The sequence below is a fragment of the Parus major genome, chromosome 2 (assembly GCF_001522545.3).
Source record: "Parus major isolate Abel chromosome 2, Parus_major1.1, whole genome shotgun sequence".
Lineage (NCBI taxonomy): Eukaryota > Metazoa > Chordata > Aves > Passeriformes > Paridae > Parus > Parus major.
Window position 1 is genome coordinate 100960538 of NC_031769.1, and position 16884 is coordinate 100977421.

Here is a 16884-nt window from a genome sequence, read left to right on the forward strand (position 1 = left end):
TATTGTTTGCTGTAGGGAACAACTCTGCTGGCAGCAAGACAGCTGTTAAACTTGCACCCTTATTATTAAAAGAGATCAAGCAGAAAGGCATGTCTTTGATACCTACACATATGAGTAAGGGAACACAATCTTTACTGGAAGAAAATGAGTTGGAGACAGACTTTAAATCAAGATCTGATACCCATCTAGAAGCTAAATTACTGATTAAGTGAAAAACAACTGACTAAAGGAATAGAAGATTATTTGGCTCTGTAATACAGAAGGTCAGATTTGACTTTCATACACTGTCTTCTCCCCAGCTAGACTGTGAGAATGGAATTTTAGCTGAAAATACTGAACAGAGATAGAGGTAAGCCAAGAGATATTGTAATATTCCAGTTAGCCAGCAAAGACTTCTGTTCTTCCTTGGGGATTTAACCTTTACTCATGATTGCCACACATAAGGAAAACAGTACCTTTATTTTCAGTAAGGCATTCCACCAAAACAAGGCAGAAAGATCTTCCAGTAGCATTTTCTTCAACCGAATACCTACCATACAGCAGCAGCTCAAAGGCACTAAAAAAATCTAATATTGATGAAATGGACAGCCCATAATTTTTCACGTTTTACATTCCTTTCAGAGTCTCTCCTCTCTCCAGATATCAGTGCATTAGGGAAAAAAGAAATTACCTGTAACCAGAGTTTGTCACCTGAGTCTGTTCCACCATTGGCAGTGCATTGAAAAGTAGCAAACTGTCCTGCATTGACTTCCACACTCTGAAGACGCAAGAAATGGGGAGTTTTTGCTGTTGGAAAAGACACAAGCGTTAAAGTTATGCAAGACCAAAGTACTGGCTATGAAAGATTCAAGCAAATGAAATAGTTCTGCTTTAAAAGGTTTAAGTCACTGACTATGCATCAGATTCCAGGCTGTTTTACTTCCATGCCTTGGGAAGAGTAGAATAGAAGGGTGGTGTGTAACTGTTCCTGATGTGTAAACTACCTCAGCACAACATCCCTCTTGTAATAACTACCTATTAAAACAGATCATTTTGGAAACTAAGCATGTTTTGAAGACAAACCTATTAAATGCTTACACTACCAACTAGACAAGCCAGTAAGAAATGATGTTATCAGGGGAACAGGTTTTTCTTCTTAACCAAGTACCCTGTCTATAGAGGAGATCCTTCAGAAATGTAGCCCACCAAACGGGTACAATACTAACATAACACTCCTCACCAACTACAGCTGTACTGTTTAAACACAATTCTTTTCAACAACACTGCAGAAAAAACCCAAAACACAACACATATTCTCCATACCAATGCTTATTTTTCTTCTAGAAAGAGAAAACAATCTCAGTAAAAATTAAAGCAATACACCTACTAAGCTAATGGATGAAACTGATATTCAAACAAGAATTATATCCACTGAAGTAAAAAAGGCAGTGTATTTTTGTTTTACTAGAGAGAGTCAAGCATGTAGTATAGAAAAATATAGATATATGATACAGAAACCCATCCTTGAAAGCACAATCTTCCCCAATTCAATTCCCCTACTCAAATCCTACTGCAGCCACGCAGACTTCTCTCTTGCACTGTCTATAATAATGGATAAACCAGGCTTCAAACATTGCTTTTCATCATGAAAATCTTAGTACTAGCAGTAGAATAGCAAACTAAGCATCTATTTTCTAGCAGAGCATTACAACCATTTAAAGTGTTGATGATATTATCTTAAAAGCTCTTATTACTGGAAGAAATTGCATTTTTAAGGAATTTATAAATAGCTAGCTTCACAGAAAAGTTGCTAAATATCCAGTGCAAGACAGCATAAGAAGGAGGAGGGGGAATAAAATTTATTATACATACAGACATTTTGTTTTTTAAACATTTTTCAATTAGGACAGACAGAGTTTAGGTCAAAATTATCCACTTATTTGCCTTTGAAACTATCTGTGTCAGAATACCCAGTAAAATTCTTCTGTATATTCCCCATTTCTCAGCTGTCACTTTTTTTCTTTTTTTCTTCCCAAATCTGCTTCTACCTCACTTGATTTTAATGGTTCCTTGGTCTTCTTAAATTCTAGAAAACTAGCTTTTCTGAATTACCAAGTATGGCCTAAGTGGAGAATAGCATTGGGTTTTAAAAACAAACACACACACACAAAAACCTGGCCATCTACCATAACTCATTTCTTTCATTTCTACACACCTACAATCTGTCTTCTGCTTGGTCTTTGTACTACCCAGGCAGCTGCCTGTCAAATATTTTTCCTATTTCAATTTCTGTTTAAAGAGTTAATAATTCCAGAAATATACAGAAATAATATCATTATGAGCTTCACAAAGTTTCAGACAGAGTAATTTTACTTTAATTTTCACACTTTTTGAATTTTCTTTAGACAGTTTAACTGGTTTGAAGTCTTAATTTCTAACATTTTGATTACTTCATCAAAGAACTTTTCATTAAAGCTTTTTCATTGCAATACTGTTATGTTCGAATTCTACATGCTACAGGCTATAAACAAGAACAATTTGCAGGTTTTGAGAATTGATTGGTACAAACACACAGATCAGACCCCTCAAGATCTGTATAAAAAAACCAGAAAGCCACTAAAATGCTGCCTCAGACTTCTCCTACCTGAACCAAGGATATAAATTCAAAATGCAGAAGCACCTATACTTTCTAACAACATGAGAGCCTGCTGTGTTTATTAGAAATAAGTGACTCAGAAATAACAGCTGCTGATTCTGCATAACTGTCTCTGTATTTGAAGAAATGTGTGTGTCTTCTTGCCATTAACACTAAAACCGTTTTTATGAGGTGCTTCAGTATTTACCGATAGAGCACTTTCTATTTGGAATTACAGCTGTTACTTAAAAGCCACAACAAATGCATACAAGCACAATATGGTGTAAGAGGAACAACTACACAGAAGTTGGTGTCTTCTTCCCCACTCAGTCATTTGGTCAGTAAGATCACAACCTACTATTCCATGTATGATCTTAATACATCTTATTTAACAAACAGCAGACACGTGAAGTAATGTTTTATTTAAGTTGTATATTTAATTATGTCTGGATTACCACATTCAAGCTTTATTTACAAGGTCTGACTTGATTGTCAAGTCAGACAATTCAGGATAATTAACTACTACATATCCTTAATAATGAGATAATGAAATATATCTGAAGCATAAAGAAGTGAAACAGTGCAGAAATTGAGCCATGAACCTTAGGAAGTACCCTAAGTAACCTTGCTTAGCAAAGCCTCAGTCTTCAGCCAGCTGAGTTTTCTTCTTTCTAAGCCTTGGAAAAAATAATTATATATAGTCAGCTGTTGTGCTGTTCATCTCCTCTCATTAATATCTCAGCTTGTGGCTGCACTGAATTTTTGATGCAGACGGAAAACTCATCAACAAATCTTAGAATCACAGAATCATGACTTGGTGATTTTGTTCTAAAGAAGCTGCCATATGGCCCAGTTTGGGTTTGGGACTCATGCTAAGTGCTGTACACAAGGTGCTCATAAGACAGATGTCTTTCAGCATAATAAGGTGCAATGATGCCATTTTTAGCAACACTTCATACATATACTCAGCCTGTACTTATGGCAGCAACATTGTTTTCTGACATTTTCCTGATCTTTTACTCCACATTTATCAAAGCATAGTGGCACATTTATTTTAGGGGGTTTGGCTTTACAACACAAGACAGGTACTTACTACATGGATGTCCTAGAACTTTGACTTCATCAATAGCCACATATCCAGAGTGACCTGATGTAACCACTTCAAAAACAACCTGAGAAGCAGAAATAGAATTTTGGTTAGCATATTTGGAACACAGGGAATATAAAAATAGTTTGTCATGGAAAAATAAATCAACTCTTTCAATATGTTAAGGACACCTGGAAAGCAAAACACAATCATAAAACCCTCAAAATGTGTTGCTCTTATCATTAAAATTAACCAGAACTTAAATTACATTTTTTCATGTTTACAACATTTTTGGAGATTTAAAAGCAGGATTATATACAGCTCACAGTAGAATTAACTAATCTCCCCAATATTTGCTCTGCCAAAATAGTTATCTAATAAATGCCTTAAGTATTAAGATCGGTATTTTATTTCCAACTCTTTGTCTTGCAGGATGAACTGATTTTATTTTAAAAATTACAATTCTGTAGTATACAGAGATTTTCAGGGTATCAAACAGAAACACACCTATTTTCAGGAATGCATTTTGCATGCTTTTAATCTTCCACTAAATGCAGTGAATTAAGCAAAGCAGATCCATTTGCCATGGTTTGTTTAATGGCTATAAATAGGTCACAAAATAAATGGACTGTTCTTGCCATTTGAATTGAGTACACTCTAAAGTAAACCTCTCCAAAGTTTGGCAGCTTTAGCTTTGGACATCCCAAGAATGTTTACATGGAATAGAAGAAAATATGCCAGTAATGTTAGCAGGTACATTTCCACACCAATGCTCAAGAAATTCATGCTAAAATCCAGGTTGTTATTTTTTGTGGGTTTTTTTTTTTTTTTTTTAATACTTCACTTTTGCTCAGAAAGTTAACTCTAATTGCCTTTTATAACTGGTATCAGGAAGCACCCTGAGGAAGACAAAGCTTAGAAACCATTTTTTGCACATATGCTGTACCTGACCTTGGAAGAGATGCACACCCTTTATACCATATCCCTTACTGAATGATACAGAATGCAAGTATGTTACGAGGATAACACACAGCTCCATAATATATCACAATTTTCTGATGTTGAATAAACACTCTCAGAACACTGATTCTGATTTTAAAACAAACCTTGTTGTAAGAAAAACTTTCCCACCCTTCTGCCTTTGCCTTCTCCCTTCTTTTTCACTGCTCTACCTGTGGACACCGATCCGTTGTTCTCTTTGAGATTTCTTCTTCCTAACACCTGTCCATCTTTCCCTCCCAGTCCCACTGGAAAAAAAATTGCTGTAACTATGGCATTAACTCTACATGGCTGAAAAGGAAAAAAATATTTTTCATTCTAGCTCTGCCTCCTGTCTACACAAAATTTCAACCTAAAGTGCCAGTGTTGCCACTACATGAATCGTGCTGCAAGAAAAAAAACACAAGATGTCACTGAGCAAAGTCCAAATGCTGCCAAAGAAATTTTTCAGAAACAAGTTCAGCAAGAAAAGGGTTGCTCATTTGGGTTTCTAAATGCCAGATGCCACTCTATTGGTTGTTAAAGTTGGTATTACTCATCCACAGCACCAGGCTGAACAGGATTTGGCTCCCAGCGTTCAGCGGAACATCCAGAGCAACATCATTCAAAATTTCAAAGGCTCTCCTTCCCTATGAAGAAGAAAATCTCCTGATAAAATTTGTCTTAACTATCCTTGGAAGCAGAAGTTCTTAAAGAAGACAAAAAGGAAAGCCTCAGTGAATAACCTGCATTCAGAGACCTGAGAGGTGATGTGCACTAGGTAATCCTAAGTTTTAACAGCAGTGCAAGACCCAAGAATGCAGCTCCTGCTGTCAGACACTGAACTTTGAAAAAAGAACAAGCATTTCTCTCTATTAAGAAATACAACAAAGTTGCAAGTTCTTAATTTGTGTTACAATCTCTGAAAAAAAGTAACTATGCTGACTAAAAAAGGCAGAGTGCTCCATTTCCTGAAGAGATACCAAGCCTATTCCACAATGAGAACATTAAAAAGACCATAGGGTATGAGAAGCATGGCATAGCCCCAGGAACCTGCAGTTAAGGCAGAGACACTGCAACACAGTAGTGGAGAACAGGGAGCAGATAACCAGGTCTCAGAAATGATGGAAAAGTTACCCAGGGAAATATGCTGCCACAAAGTCATTCACTGAGATAACTGAATCTAGGTGTGGACACAAAGACCTGCCTCTAAAAACAACAGAGGGCTGGGGACAGCTACTGATTTGTTTCCTGTATTCCCTTGTGGCTTGGAGTTTTCTGTGTTAAGAAGAAAAATACATTAACAACTAAGCTTCTGGGTTTTATTGAAACATAACCTAAAAAAATAAAAATAAAAATATAAAATAAAAATAAACATAAACCCTATATCTCCTATGGAGCATTCAGCATAAGAGCAGCTGCACAAAGCCATCTGAAAGGCCTACCTGATCCATGATCCCATCACTGCAAAGTATGTTGGTTTTTTTTCAGGTTCTCAACTTTCACATGCTAAATTCTAAAAGATACCCTGAGGAACTGGTCCATGCACACCTGTGGAGCAGCCAGCCAAAGCAGTCAGATGTTTTCTGCTAAAAATGTTGCTGCCAACTAACACAGATTTAAACTATTTTTTAAAAATGCTGCATAGGAGTGTCTTTTCTAAAGAACTACTTGACTTCCAGCAAGACCAATAACCTGAGCTTTACAAAAGAAAACATGCAATATCTGAGTCAATCACAAAATAATTTCTGCAATTCATAACAGGGGAGCTTAGCTACAAGCTCTCTGAGAGGCTTTAAGTATCTCAGTATTGCAATCTATTCACAGCCAAAAAAGCTCATAGATTCCTATTCCTTCAGTTCATAGGCAGAAACTACTACCTTGAAACATTAGCATCAGAACTGCTAATAACAACAGCAGAGAAAAAACTCAACAACTCATACAATTGATCTAAAATACCCTGCTGTACCTCTAGACAAAATAGCGAAAGTGTTATTCCACAAAAAAGCTAGGCAGTGTACCAAGAAAATGCCAATTGGACATACAACTGAATTACAATTATTGACATTAATGAGAGTATGTTCCAAAGAAAAGTATTACAAATTGAAATGCTGTCAGTTTAATCATGCTTCCACTAAAAGCAATAGCCAAACTTTAATAATACAAACTTTAATGACTGTAACTTTTAGTCTCTTCTGACATGGAATAAGCCATTTTTAGTAAATGGAAAGAGACACTAAAGTCAATAGTGACATACCATTCTCAGAGACACTGATTCATATACAGAAGAAAAAATATGCACAAATACAGAGTGGTCAGAATGGAATAACAGCAGACCTGAGGAGAAGAACTTGAGGGTGTTGCTGGATGAGAAGGTCAAAGCAACCCAGCCATGTGCACTTGAAGCCCAGAAAGCCAACTCTACCCTGGATGCACACAGTGATATGACAAGGAATGATGGCTTTGAACTGAAAGAGGATGGATTTTGATTAGATACTAGTACAAAAACCTTTACTGAGAGGGCGGTGAAACACTGGCATATGTTTCCCAGAGAAATTGAGCTCCATCTCTGGAAGTGTTCAAAGATACACAGTGTTCACAGGATGGGGCTTTGAGAAACCTGGTTTTATGGAAGGTGTCCCAGTCACAGCAGGAGCTTGGAGTCTGGAGCTAGATGATCTTTAAGGTCCCTTCCAACTCAACTCATTCCATGATTATACAAACATGACAGCTTATTCCAAGTGTAGGAATATAATCCCTCTTCTGTTCACAGGCTGTGAAATACTATAAATTGCTATGTACAAAATCAGTATTTTGTTTTATTTGAATAGATGAATGAAGATTATGCTAATATCAAATATCTGCTAACTAAACATTTTCCCTTTTTAAATTAAAAAAGGAATTTGATTCTATACATTACAGGTTTCTGAAAGTCCTGATAAGAGTGCTGCACATGGTGAGAGAGTGAGACCTGAGAAACACTTCTGGTAGCCCATTTACTCACTGAAAACCTTACAATAGGGATGTCAAGACTCTTCACAAATCTGGATCAGTGTTCCTAGTAAATTCACTAGAAATGAAACCTAGAAACTTATTTTGCATCCAATATTCTCCATAATTTCCCATTTGAAAAGTAGCTTGCCATGTAAACATTAACTTTTTCACTGCCACCTCCAAACTCTGCCTTTTCTCATGGCTGATGCAACACCTGCAGGCAATACAAAAGACTCGAGTCAAATCAGAGAAAACACTCCAGCAACGTCAGACTGGGCGGCCCTTGGATTTTTTGCCTATTATTCCACCACCTTATCAGTCCGGAAACAACTGGTTAAAACACGGAATTCATTTGCTCAGGAAAAGCTGCTGAGCACTGCCCTGAGAGCTGTTTTACACCGTTCTCCCCGCAGCAGGCCTGCCAAACAGGAACCAGGGAAGCGGCTTAGCACTGCACTGTCCCTGATCCTCCCTGCTTCACTGAAGAGCAAAATTAGCTTTTCATTCCTGCCACTTCCCCTTGCTACATATGAACAAAGAAAGGGGGTCTGCTCACCAACAAAAATGCTTACTGCTGAAAATGTGCAACTCAAGATAACTCGTTTGTTCCAAAGAACAATAGAAATAAACAGGTTTTGTTGCCACACAACCTCACTCTGTAAATTCCTGCCTTTGTTGCCGCAAAATTACAACACTTTCAGTCAAAAGGTGGATTGTACCTAATATAAACACTGTCCTTCACACAACTTAAAAATAGCATTTTGCAAAAACAAGAAAGAGAAAGGAGTATTAAGAAAGCTGCTTAAGCTCAGGTTGCAATCCTGCCCCCCTGCATCCCCAGTGCAGGCAGTGCTGCATCGCACGCTGCACTCTCCTCTCTCCCTGCTGGGCTTTACTGCACAGGGCACCGTTCTTTGACTGCACTGTGCAAGGCACTGGGAACAGTTTCTCTCCAGAAAATTGGCATTGACTTGTACCCTGTGGGTTGAATTCTCCTCCCCTTTCTGACTCACCCTAGGACTACCTGCCTTATCACAGCAGCAGCAAGTGCCTTCTCATCAAAGCCATATGAAAGCAGGTTCCTGACCTGGACCTTCCCAGGCCCCGCAGAGGTCCATCACAGCTTATTGACGTGGGCTGCCTAAACTGTGATCAGGCCTCCCTGAATGGGAATTCACATCATGCCAACTTCCCTCCCCAACTCTCCTACACAACTATCACCTGGCCCTCACACCTGCACTCAAGAACATGAAACAACATTTTGGTGGCTGCTGCCAACCCAAGACTACAAAGAAACAAGCAAGCCAGACAGAAAACTGAACTCCTGACATTAAGGCTTGTTAAATCTTATTCTTCTTTTTCTGTTTTTTAAACCAGTTGCTGTCTTGTGTTTCTCTACTGAAGGCCTGAATGCTTTTCTGGTTTAGGAGCAAGGGACAGGAGTAAATAACAGAGCCCTGTGTATATGACAAAAATTGCATGCCTCCTTACTTGTGACCATTTTTAGACTGCTGGGGGCTTTTAATTTAGGTATGTGGTTCGCCCTGGTGTATCTTTCTCAAAACAGCTATTCCCAAAGCATGTGAGTCAATGAAGAAGAACTATTTAAGATGCCTGACACAGGTTTGTTTTTCAAAATGCAATATGCATTTCAAAGTTTCTCTGGAGTTCAAAGCACAGTTCAGGAACTGTACGTGTGCAGTTGAATGCAACACACACAACACATGAGAATGTGAGCCTAACTTTTATGAATAAGAAGCTTAATGCTCTGTCCTAGATGAGGATTTAAGCACATTGCATGAGCCAAACTCCAAGAAAAACATGTACAAAGCTGGTTATGAAACAAATGTATGTTTAAGTTCAGATTTAAAAAGTTAGGTTGGATCTACTGCTTCCTATTCCCTAAACTCCTAATTTACAAGGGGAAGTGTCAGAATGGTGAAGGGTAAATCTCATCTCTGTGAAGTGATACCATGTAACTCCTTTGTGTCCTCACTAAAAAGGATCAGGACTTACTGACAGGCTCTTACCCCATTTTTTCAGTCCAGCTTCAAAGCATTTTACATTTAAAGATCGTGCAGTGGCACAGACAGTTGTGTTACTCCACTGGAAGCTATTTTTAATATTTTCAGTTCAATTTCTGGATTTTAAATCTGCAGTGTTTGTTGTTTTACTTAAACAAGATTTGTTTCAGTTCAGTGCTGCCATGACTGACTTCCAGCAAAGTACAAAGCAAATAATACAAAATATAAAAACTGATAAGGGGATGGTGTGTGACTTGCAGTGCTGCGGTGTTAAATTGCTTGCTTGAAGGGTTAGAAGCAGGGAACACAATCCCCTCTCCACACTCAACTCAGTAGTAGCTTTTGCATATTGTTATGTTCCAAAATGGTAACACTTCTAAATATATTTATATATAGTATATATTTGATTTTAATATATAATAAATTTTAAATCCTACTTATTGGTCTGAGAATTGTTAACTAACCTAGGAAAAAAACCCTAAAATCACCAGATTCTACTCCTACTAAAAAATCCAAATGAGAAAAAACCTCAAAACATTAAAGAAAATAAAAACATATCCCTTCCCCCCAAAAAACTCAAAACCCTGTCACCCTCTCCTCACTAGATGAGAAGTGTTTTCATGACTTTTATCTCAAAGCATCAATTTTAGAGCCTCTCAACCTACTGAGACTGCTCCCCAAGAAACTAAAAACAATCTTGCCACTAACCAGCAAAATCTATGTAGTGTTCACTTTTCTTTTTCTATGTACATTCTAATTCTACCCAAGTTAGGAAGGGGGTGAAGGTCTTAGGAATTGTGTGAAGCTCTGTTTTGTTTGCAGGCTGTCTCCAAAGGTACAATAAACTCCTTGATGCTCTTGCTTAAGATGCACCAAATAGACAATAGCTCAGCAAACCAAACAAATTTCTCCCGGGCACAATGTTAAAAAGAGGAAGGCAATGCTCCCTCAGGGGAGCACTCCTAAAGCGATTTTATAAAACAGAAATGAGACTAGTACCTGCAGAAATACACCAGCTACTTCAAAACAAATAGCTCAGAGACCAGGAGGCACAGCAGAAAAGAACAAGCTGTGCTGATTATCTTGGACTCTCAGAAGGTGCTTGGCAGCTTGAACCCATGTTACTGCAAACACACTGTTATCACTAACTGGACAGCAGTGCAGACATACCCTAAAATCAATGGCAGATATTAGGCAGCAGTACTTGGAAGATCATGGAAAATTACAAAATTAAATATATCCTTCATCGACAGAATGCTTGACAATTTAAATAGTCAGCAAGTAATCAACAATTAATGTGGTTACATGCAGGTTATAATTGTGATTTGTGATATATACATAGTACAGGTTACCCATGGTGTGCAACATACACATTATAGCTAACTGGCAAAAAGAAATGGGTACATTAAAGGAAATATATTATTTAGTTCAAAGACTGCACTTCTAACGAGTCAATTCTAAATAGAAACCCAACCTGAACAGTATTTACAAGCTTGGGCAACTGGTACTACAATAATAAACTACTGTTAATTATTAAATCTTTTCAACATTTTGCTTATATGCGCCCGCAATACATGATTTAAACCAATAAATCTTTAGAAGCTGGATTAAAATTCAGTCCACACTACATAATCTGATTTGTAGTCAGCTACCATTTAGTGGGAGTTATTTTGCCTACGTTTTTCAACAGCAAAGCAGACACAACACACTGTTTGAAAAAATATTGAATTGTATAAATATTGTAACCCTGAAATATTATCATATATAATTTGTTCTCAGAGTTCTGTAGTACATTTTGGTTTCATTTGCATCTAGACAACTTGTAGGTGTTCTGCTAAGGGAATGGAATTACAAAACATTCACAGATGTGGATGGCTACACAGGTGATGTGATGTAAAACACAACAAAGACAATCACAGAATTACACTGCTTTGTCCCTTCACCTATTAATGTCATGTCTTCTCTTGGAGATTACTCATTGGGAAACTACAACCTTCATAAAAGAAAATTTAAAAAGGGCTCCATCATTCCTTAAAAATCTTAAGGAGCTTTTCTTAATTATATTCAGTAAGGTCAGACAAACTCAGAAAATCACTGGAAGTCTTGCATATTTTGGAGGTTTTGTGTGGAACATATGGATTTGTGCCAAAGGAGGTTGGAGTTTTGGACTCAAATGAACAACAGTTTAGGAAAGAGACTTGGTACTATATTATATACCCATCACATGAGTCCTGTGCCTTTCCCACTATTCCTGCCATCACCAGAGCTGTCACCTAACTTGGGCCATATTCTCACAAGATCCACGTATACCCTCTCTCCTCTTCCTGCCCTTCTCCCAGCTGCTTGCAGCTAACATCCTGTCTTCCCCCACAACAAACTCTGTGAAGAAGAAAAAGCATGAAAACTGATGAAAGGAGTTCAGAAACGATGAAAAATTGCAAATGTCAGCACTCAAGTGAGGAAATTGCATCACAGATCTCTGAGAGGATGGAGGCAACCAAAAACGAAGACAATTAACTATAAGCTCTTAAAATGGTGACAGCACTTCCTGGAAAATAAATGAGCTTATTTACAATGAAACCAGTGAAGCTACAGTATTTAACAGCGATTCCCTGCACTGCCATGGATATTACCATAGCATGAGATCTTCTGGCACATCAGCTAAATTGCAGTACCTAACCAGGTACTATTTCAGACTATATGCAGCAAATGCAAAGAAAATTACTTACTATACCCCACAATGAAAGGAAGATTATGCAAAAATGTCAACATTTCCAGCAGCAAGGAGAGCACACAGAATCCATTACAGACAGGCTCAGGCATCTATTACACATTAGCTGATGAGTGGCAATCTGCTAAACTACAGTACCACATCCAAAGCATGTAAGGGTTCACCTACAAATAATGAACAGTCCAGATGGCCAGGTCTTGAGGAAAAAGAGGATGGGAAAGGTTATCCTTCTGTTTCTATGGCCAAATACCCATATTACTCAGACATCAGTTAGAGGTATCATACAGTCAGAAATCTGACACAAATTATTATTAATAACATTAGTAATGAACATTTGAAACTGTCAGAGGTTTTGTGTGGTTTTAAGAACATGTTAATTTACCTTAAAATTAATAGTCAGTCAAGTCTTCTTCTACTAAAATCCCCCTGTCCACATCAGCCTTTTGATTCAAAGCTAGAGTGAGACTTTGAAGCATAGCCCTCTTCTTTACTGACTGCTGATTCCTCAGCAGTTCTGCTGCATAAAACCAGACTCCTTTCAGAAGACAGAAAAGCAGATGCTCCTCTACTAATTCACTAGACAGATGGGAACATTTTGGACTTGAGCATAAATGACACAGTCACACATTTACCCAGTATTCAGTACTCCTGAACCGCCCACCATGTTCACAAAACCTTCCAGTACATTCCACATTATAAACCACTGAGCTACATCCAATGTCAGCCACAAAATTGTCTGTGGGATGCTCTATCCTCTTCTCCCACCATCCATTGAGGCTAACAACACAGACTAGTCTTCACCATTTCAGTCAAGACAGAAAGGCTTTCTGGCAGCACTGGAAGGCATTCTCAACACTGGCATCAAATTGTTACCATGAGATCTTGATGCAAGGGCAGAGAATCATAGGTGTGTACTGAGCTGGGAAAAGGAACTTAAAGATTATGGATACCAACTCCCTGTTCCCCACAGGACTACCTAAAACCAAACCAAATGACAGAGAGCACCATCTAAACACTTCCTTAACTCTGACAGGCAACAAAATACATACTGCCCTTTCATGCTGAGAGATGTATGACTAAACCAAGCTTGGACTTTGTGATCAGGATACAGCCTTGTGCTCCAGAGTCAGGTAGCACACAGCTTCTCCCACACAGCTGAGGTGAACCTCAGCTCTGCTAATATGCCTGCCCTTCCTCAAAAGGCACAAGAGTATTACCTCATCGAGCCTGCAGACAATTATAAAAGATCCTCATCATGAAGTCTGCTGAGATGTCCTTAAGCTTACACTGAATCCTCTCCAGGAAGTCCTGACAACGCAGTTGCAGCAATTCCTAAGATTCTTGGGTAGAACACTGGATGCAAATGCAGACCCTGTGAATACCAACTATCCAACCTAGGAACACACTATCAGAGGCAAGAGAAAATGAATACGGGTGCTCTTCTGGGTCTGCAAGTATTGCATCAACTGCCAGGCATCTCACATTCCAAGAATAAAATGTTCCTAGCCCTCCAAACTCATCTTTTGGAGTAGGACTTCCTGTTTCATTTTGGGTGAAACAATCATAGGGGAAAGACTCCAGAAAGTTCTTCAGCATTTTTTTTTCCTTAGAAGAAAAGAGTTCAAAAAGGACAGACTGAGTTCACTTGAGACATCCTCACAGATCAGATGCTGCAGCTGCAGAAAGGAGTCCACTGAAGCCTCCCAGAGTACCTTACTTACCATAAGGTGACAATATTCAATACAGGCAAACAAATAAAATACAATTCAAACTTTCGAAACTTCAAGTGAAGATGGAAGAACCTCAGTAACACCTGTATGCTACTGGTCTGCTCTTATTAAAGTAAGTTACTTGTTTGTGGAGACATAGACTTTTTCACAGGAAGAAGGAGAAAAAACATTGAACTACTATAGAACAGTAAGTCACTGTATAATCTAAACCTTCCTACAGAAAAGCAGCACCCTAAGGGACTGTCAAGTGAAATTCCCCCTGAATCTTTAGGATGCACTCAAAATACCATTCCTGTGACAGCTATGATTATATTTATGTTTACTACTGGACAAATGGATATTGCATTCAGAGTTAAGACTTGAACTGAGGATTCAAAGGATTCTGCTGGTTCGAAAGCAACAAGTATTGTGATCTAAATCAAACTTGAAGATTGTACTGCAACAAAAATTGCTACATCCCTAATGAACTGAAAGAACGAGTGAATTTATTACAGAGAAATAGAGTTAATTGACTGAAATCCATGGCAAAATTTCTAGATTTTTTTCAACATAATTAGTTCATCCACATTTAGAGCATGTGTGCACTTCATACACTTTATAAATATATGTAAACATATAAACACAGCCATATGTATGTAAAAACAAACATTTAGCATTATGTACAAAAATGTGATTAAGATGATGATCAACTAGAAATACTGAAAGGTACTCTGATTTAAAGTTAAAATGATGATTAAAAACCAGTAGGTATTATGAGAAATGAAATTTCATAAAAAGTAAGACATACCTGATAAAAATTGGGCCAGAAAGTACTAATTGCCAGTTCTGCTCTGTTCCAAGTGGCAGTGATAGATGTGTTCCAGACTGGGTTACCAATAGGACCATCATTAACCTTCACATATACATTCAAAGTGCCAGGGCTAGCTCCACTCTTGCTTGAAACATAATAGTGAAAATCAATACAATGTGTATCATTTTCTTTCAGATGGGGCATCAGGAGGTGAGCTTTCTGTCCGGCAAATCTTCCAGACGTGTTCACCAGCATGAAAGAACCTGCAAAAACAAAGTGACTTATTCAATTTCCTCCTTATTTTTCTCTTATCTGTAACTAAAGCATAAATAATAATAGTAATAGTAATAATAGTAATAGTAATAATAATAATAATTATTATTCAACCATTTTTATTCTACTAACATAAGAGTAATTTTTATTTGGTAGGTATTTAATCTCAAATTTCTTTTGCAGAATCTCAAAATTCTTTTGTAAAGCTAGTAAATACTACAGTCTTTATTCTACAGGTGGGGAAGGACAAAGACAAAAACCCCCAAATGCTGAAGTAATCTGCACTGCAATAAACCTACAGATGGTAGTACAGAATCAACTGAAGGTCTCAGCTATCTGAGTGTTTCTGCATGCACGGTCTCTGCTGGCTTTGCATGGCAAGGCTGTGGTCGTGGGGGAGCTACAGGAGTGGCTTCTTGTGAGGAGCTTCCCCACATGTCCTAGGCAGCCAGCAGCAGTCAGCTCCACAGCAGCCCCACTGCTGGCCAAAGCCAAGCCCAGCGGTGATGGTGGCAGAGCCTTTGGGAGAACATAATTAGAAAGGTGGGAAAAAAGAAGAACTTCAAACCGTAGACAAAGAGAGGAGTGAGAATATGTGAGTGACACAGCTCTGCAGACACCAAGGTCAGTGCAGAAGGAGGGGAGGAGGTGCTCCAGGCCCTGGAGCTGAGATTCCCCAGCAGCCCAAGTGAGGACCAGGGTGAGTCAGGCTGGACCTGCAGCCTGTGGAGGGCCCCACACCAGATTAACCAGATGGCCAGAGGAGGCTGTGACTTTGTGGCAAGTCCACACTGGAGCAGGTTTACTGCCAGGACTCAAGACCTGGGTTGGGACCCACACTGGAGCAATCTGTGCCTGCAGGACTGCATCCTGTGGGAAGGGCAGGACTGCCAGAGAAGGAGGAGACTGCGAGGGTCCTGCTCTTGATGAGGAAGGAGTGGCAGAGACAGTGTGTGATGAACTGACCTACTTCCTGCCCCTCTGCACTGCTGGGAGGGAAAAGAGAGAAAACTCAGGAGTGAAGCTGAGACCAGGATGAAGGGGAGCACACTTAGTGTCCAGCCAGGGTCAATCCACAAGGATTGCAATGAAATTTAAGAGAATTTTATGTGTTCAGATGGTTGGATGCAGTATGTGATGCAGAGCTTAAAATGTTCTCAGCACCTTAGCCTTTCTCTAGCTAATCACAAGTTACCTACTTGACTAAGTATGACAATTGTCTCCTGTCCTCAAAAGCTCACAAAAGAATGAACAAATGTAAATACAAGCAAACGGGTAAGCTTTACAAGTAAAATAAAAAAGGGGTGGGTTGGATTTTATATTATGGTCACAAAGCGGCAGATGACAAGAAATGTAAAAGTATTCAAACAAAGTTACATTCAAACAACTCTCACATGAGCACTAGTCATTTTATACACTATTTTTCAGTGCTCATTTATGTGTTTCATTGAAGTACACCTTCAAAATAATCATGCTGCAGAACTAAGGAATTTGAAAGACTGTAGAGATGTTAGCAAAATACAACATGATTTCTGAGACACTCATATTTCTGGGTTGAACAAATGAAAAGGAAAGAATTTTATTAACAGATAACCTATCATATCACAGAAGGAAATAAAATCCAATACCTACTTTGGAAAGAAAACATATCAATAAAATGCAT

General features: G+C 38.5%; 1 protein-coding gene across 11 annotated transcripts in view; it reads right to left on the minus strand.

The window, feature by feature from the left end:
* The window catches only part of PTPRM (protein tyrosine phosphatase receptor type M), a 441320-nt gene that overhangs the window by 292130 nt on the left and 132306 nt on the right, over positions 1 to 16884 (minus strand). For all 11 annotated transcript variants that reach the window (XM_015618484.3, XM_015618479.3, XM_015618477.3 and 8 more), the window contains exons 3-5: positions 14946 to 15211; positions 3708 to 3786; positions 671 to 786 (exon numbers count right to left, since the gene is read on the minus strand). In XM_015618484.3, the coding sequence (XP_015473970.1) occupies positions 671 to 786; positions 3708 to 3786; positions 14946 to 15211 (461 nt within the window). The remainder of the gene's footprint in view (positions 1 to 670; positions 787 to 3707; positions 3787 to 14945; positions 15212 to 16884) is intronic.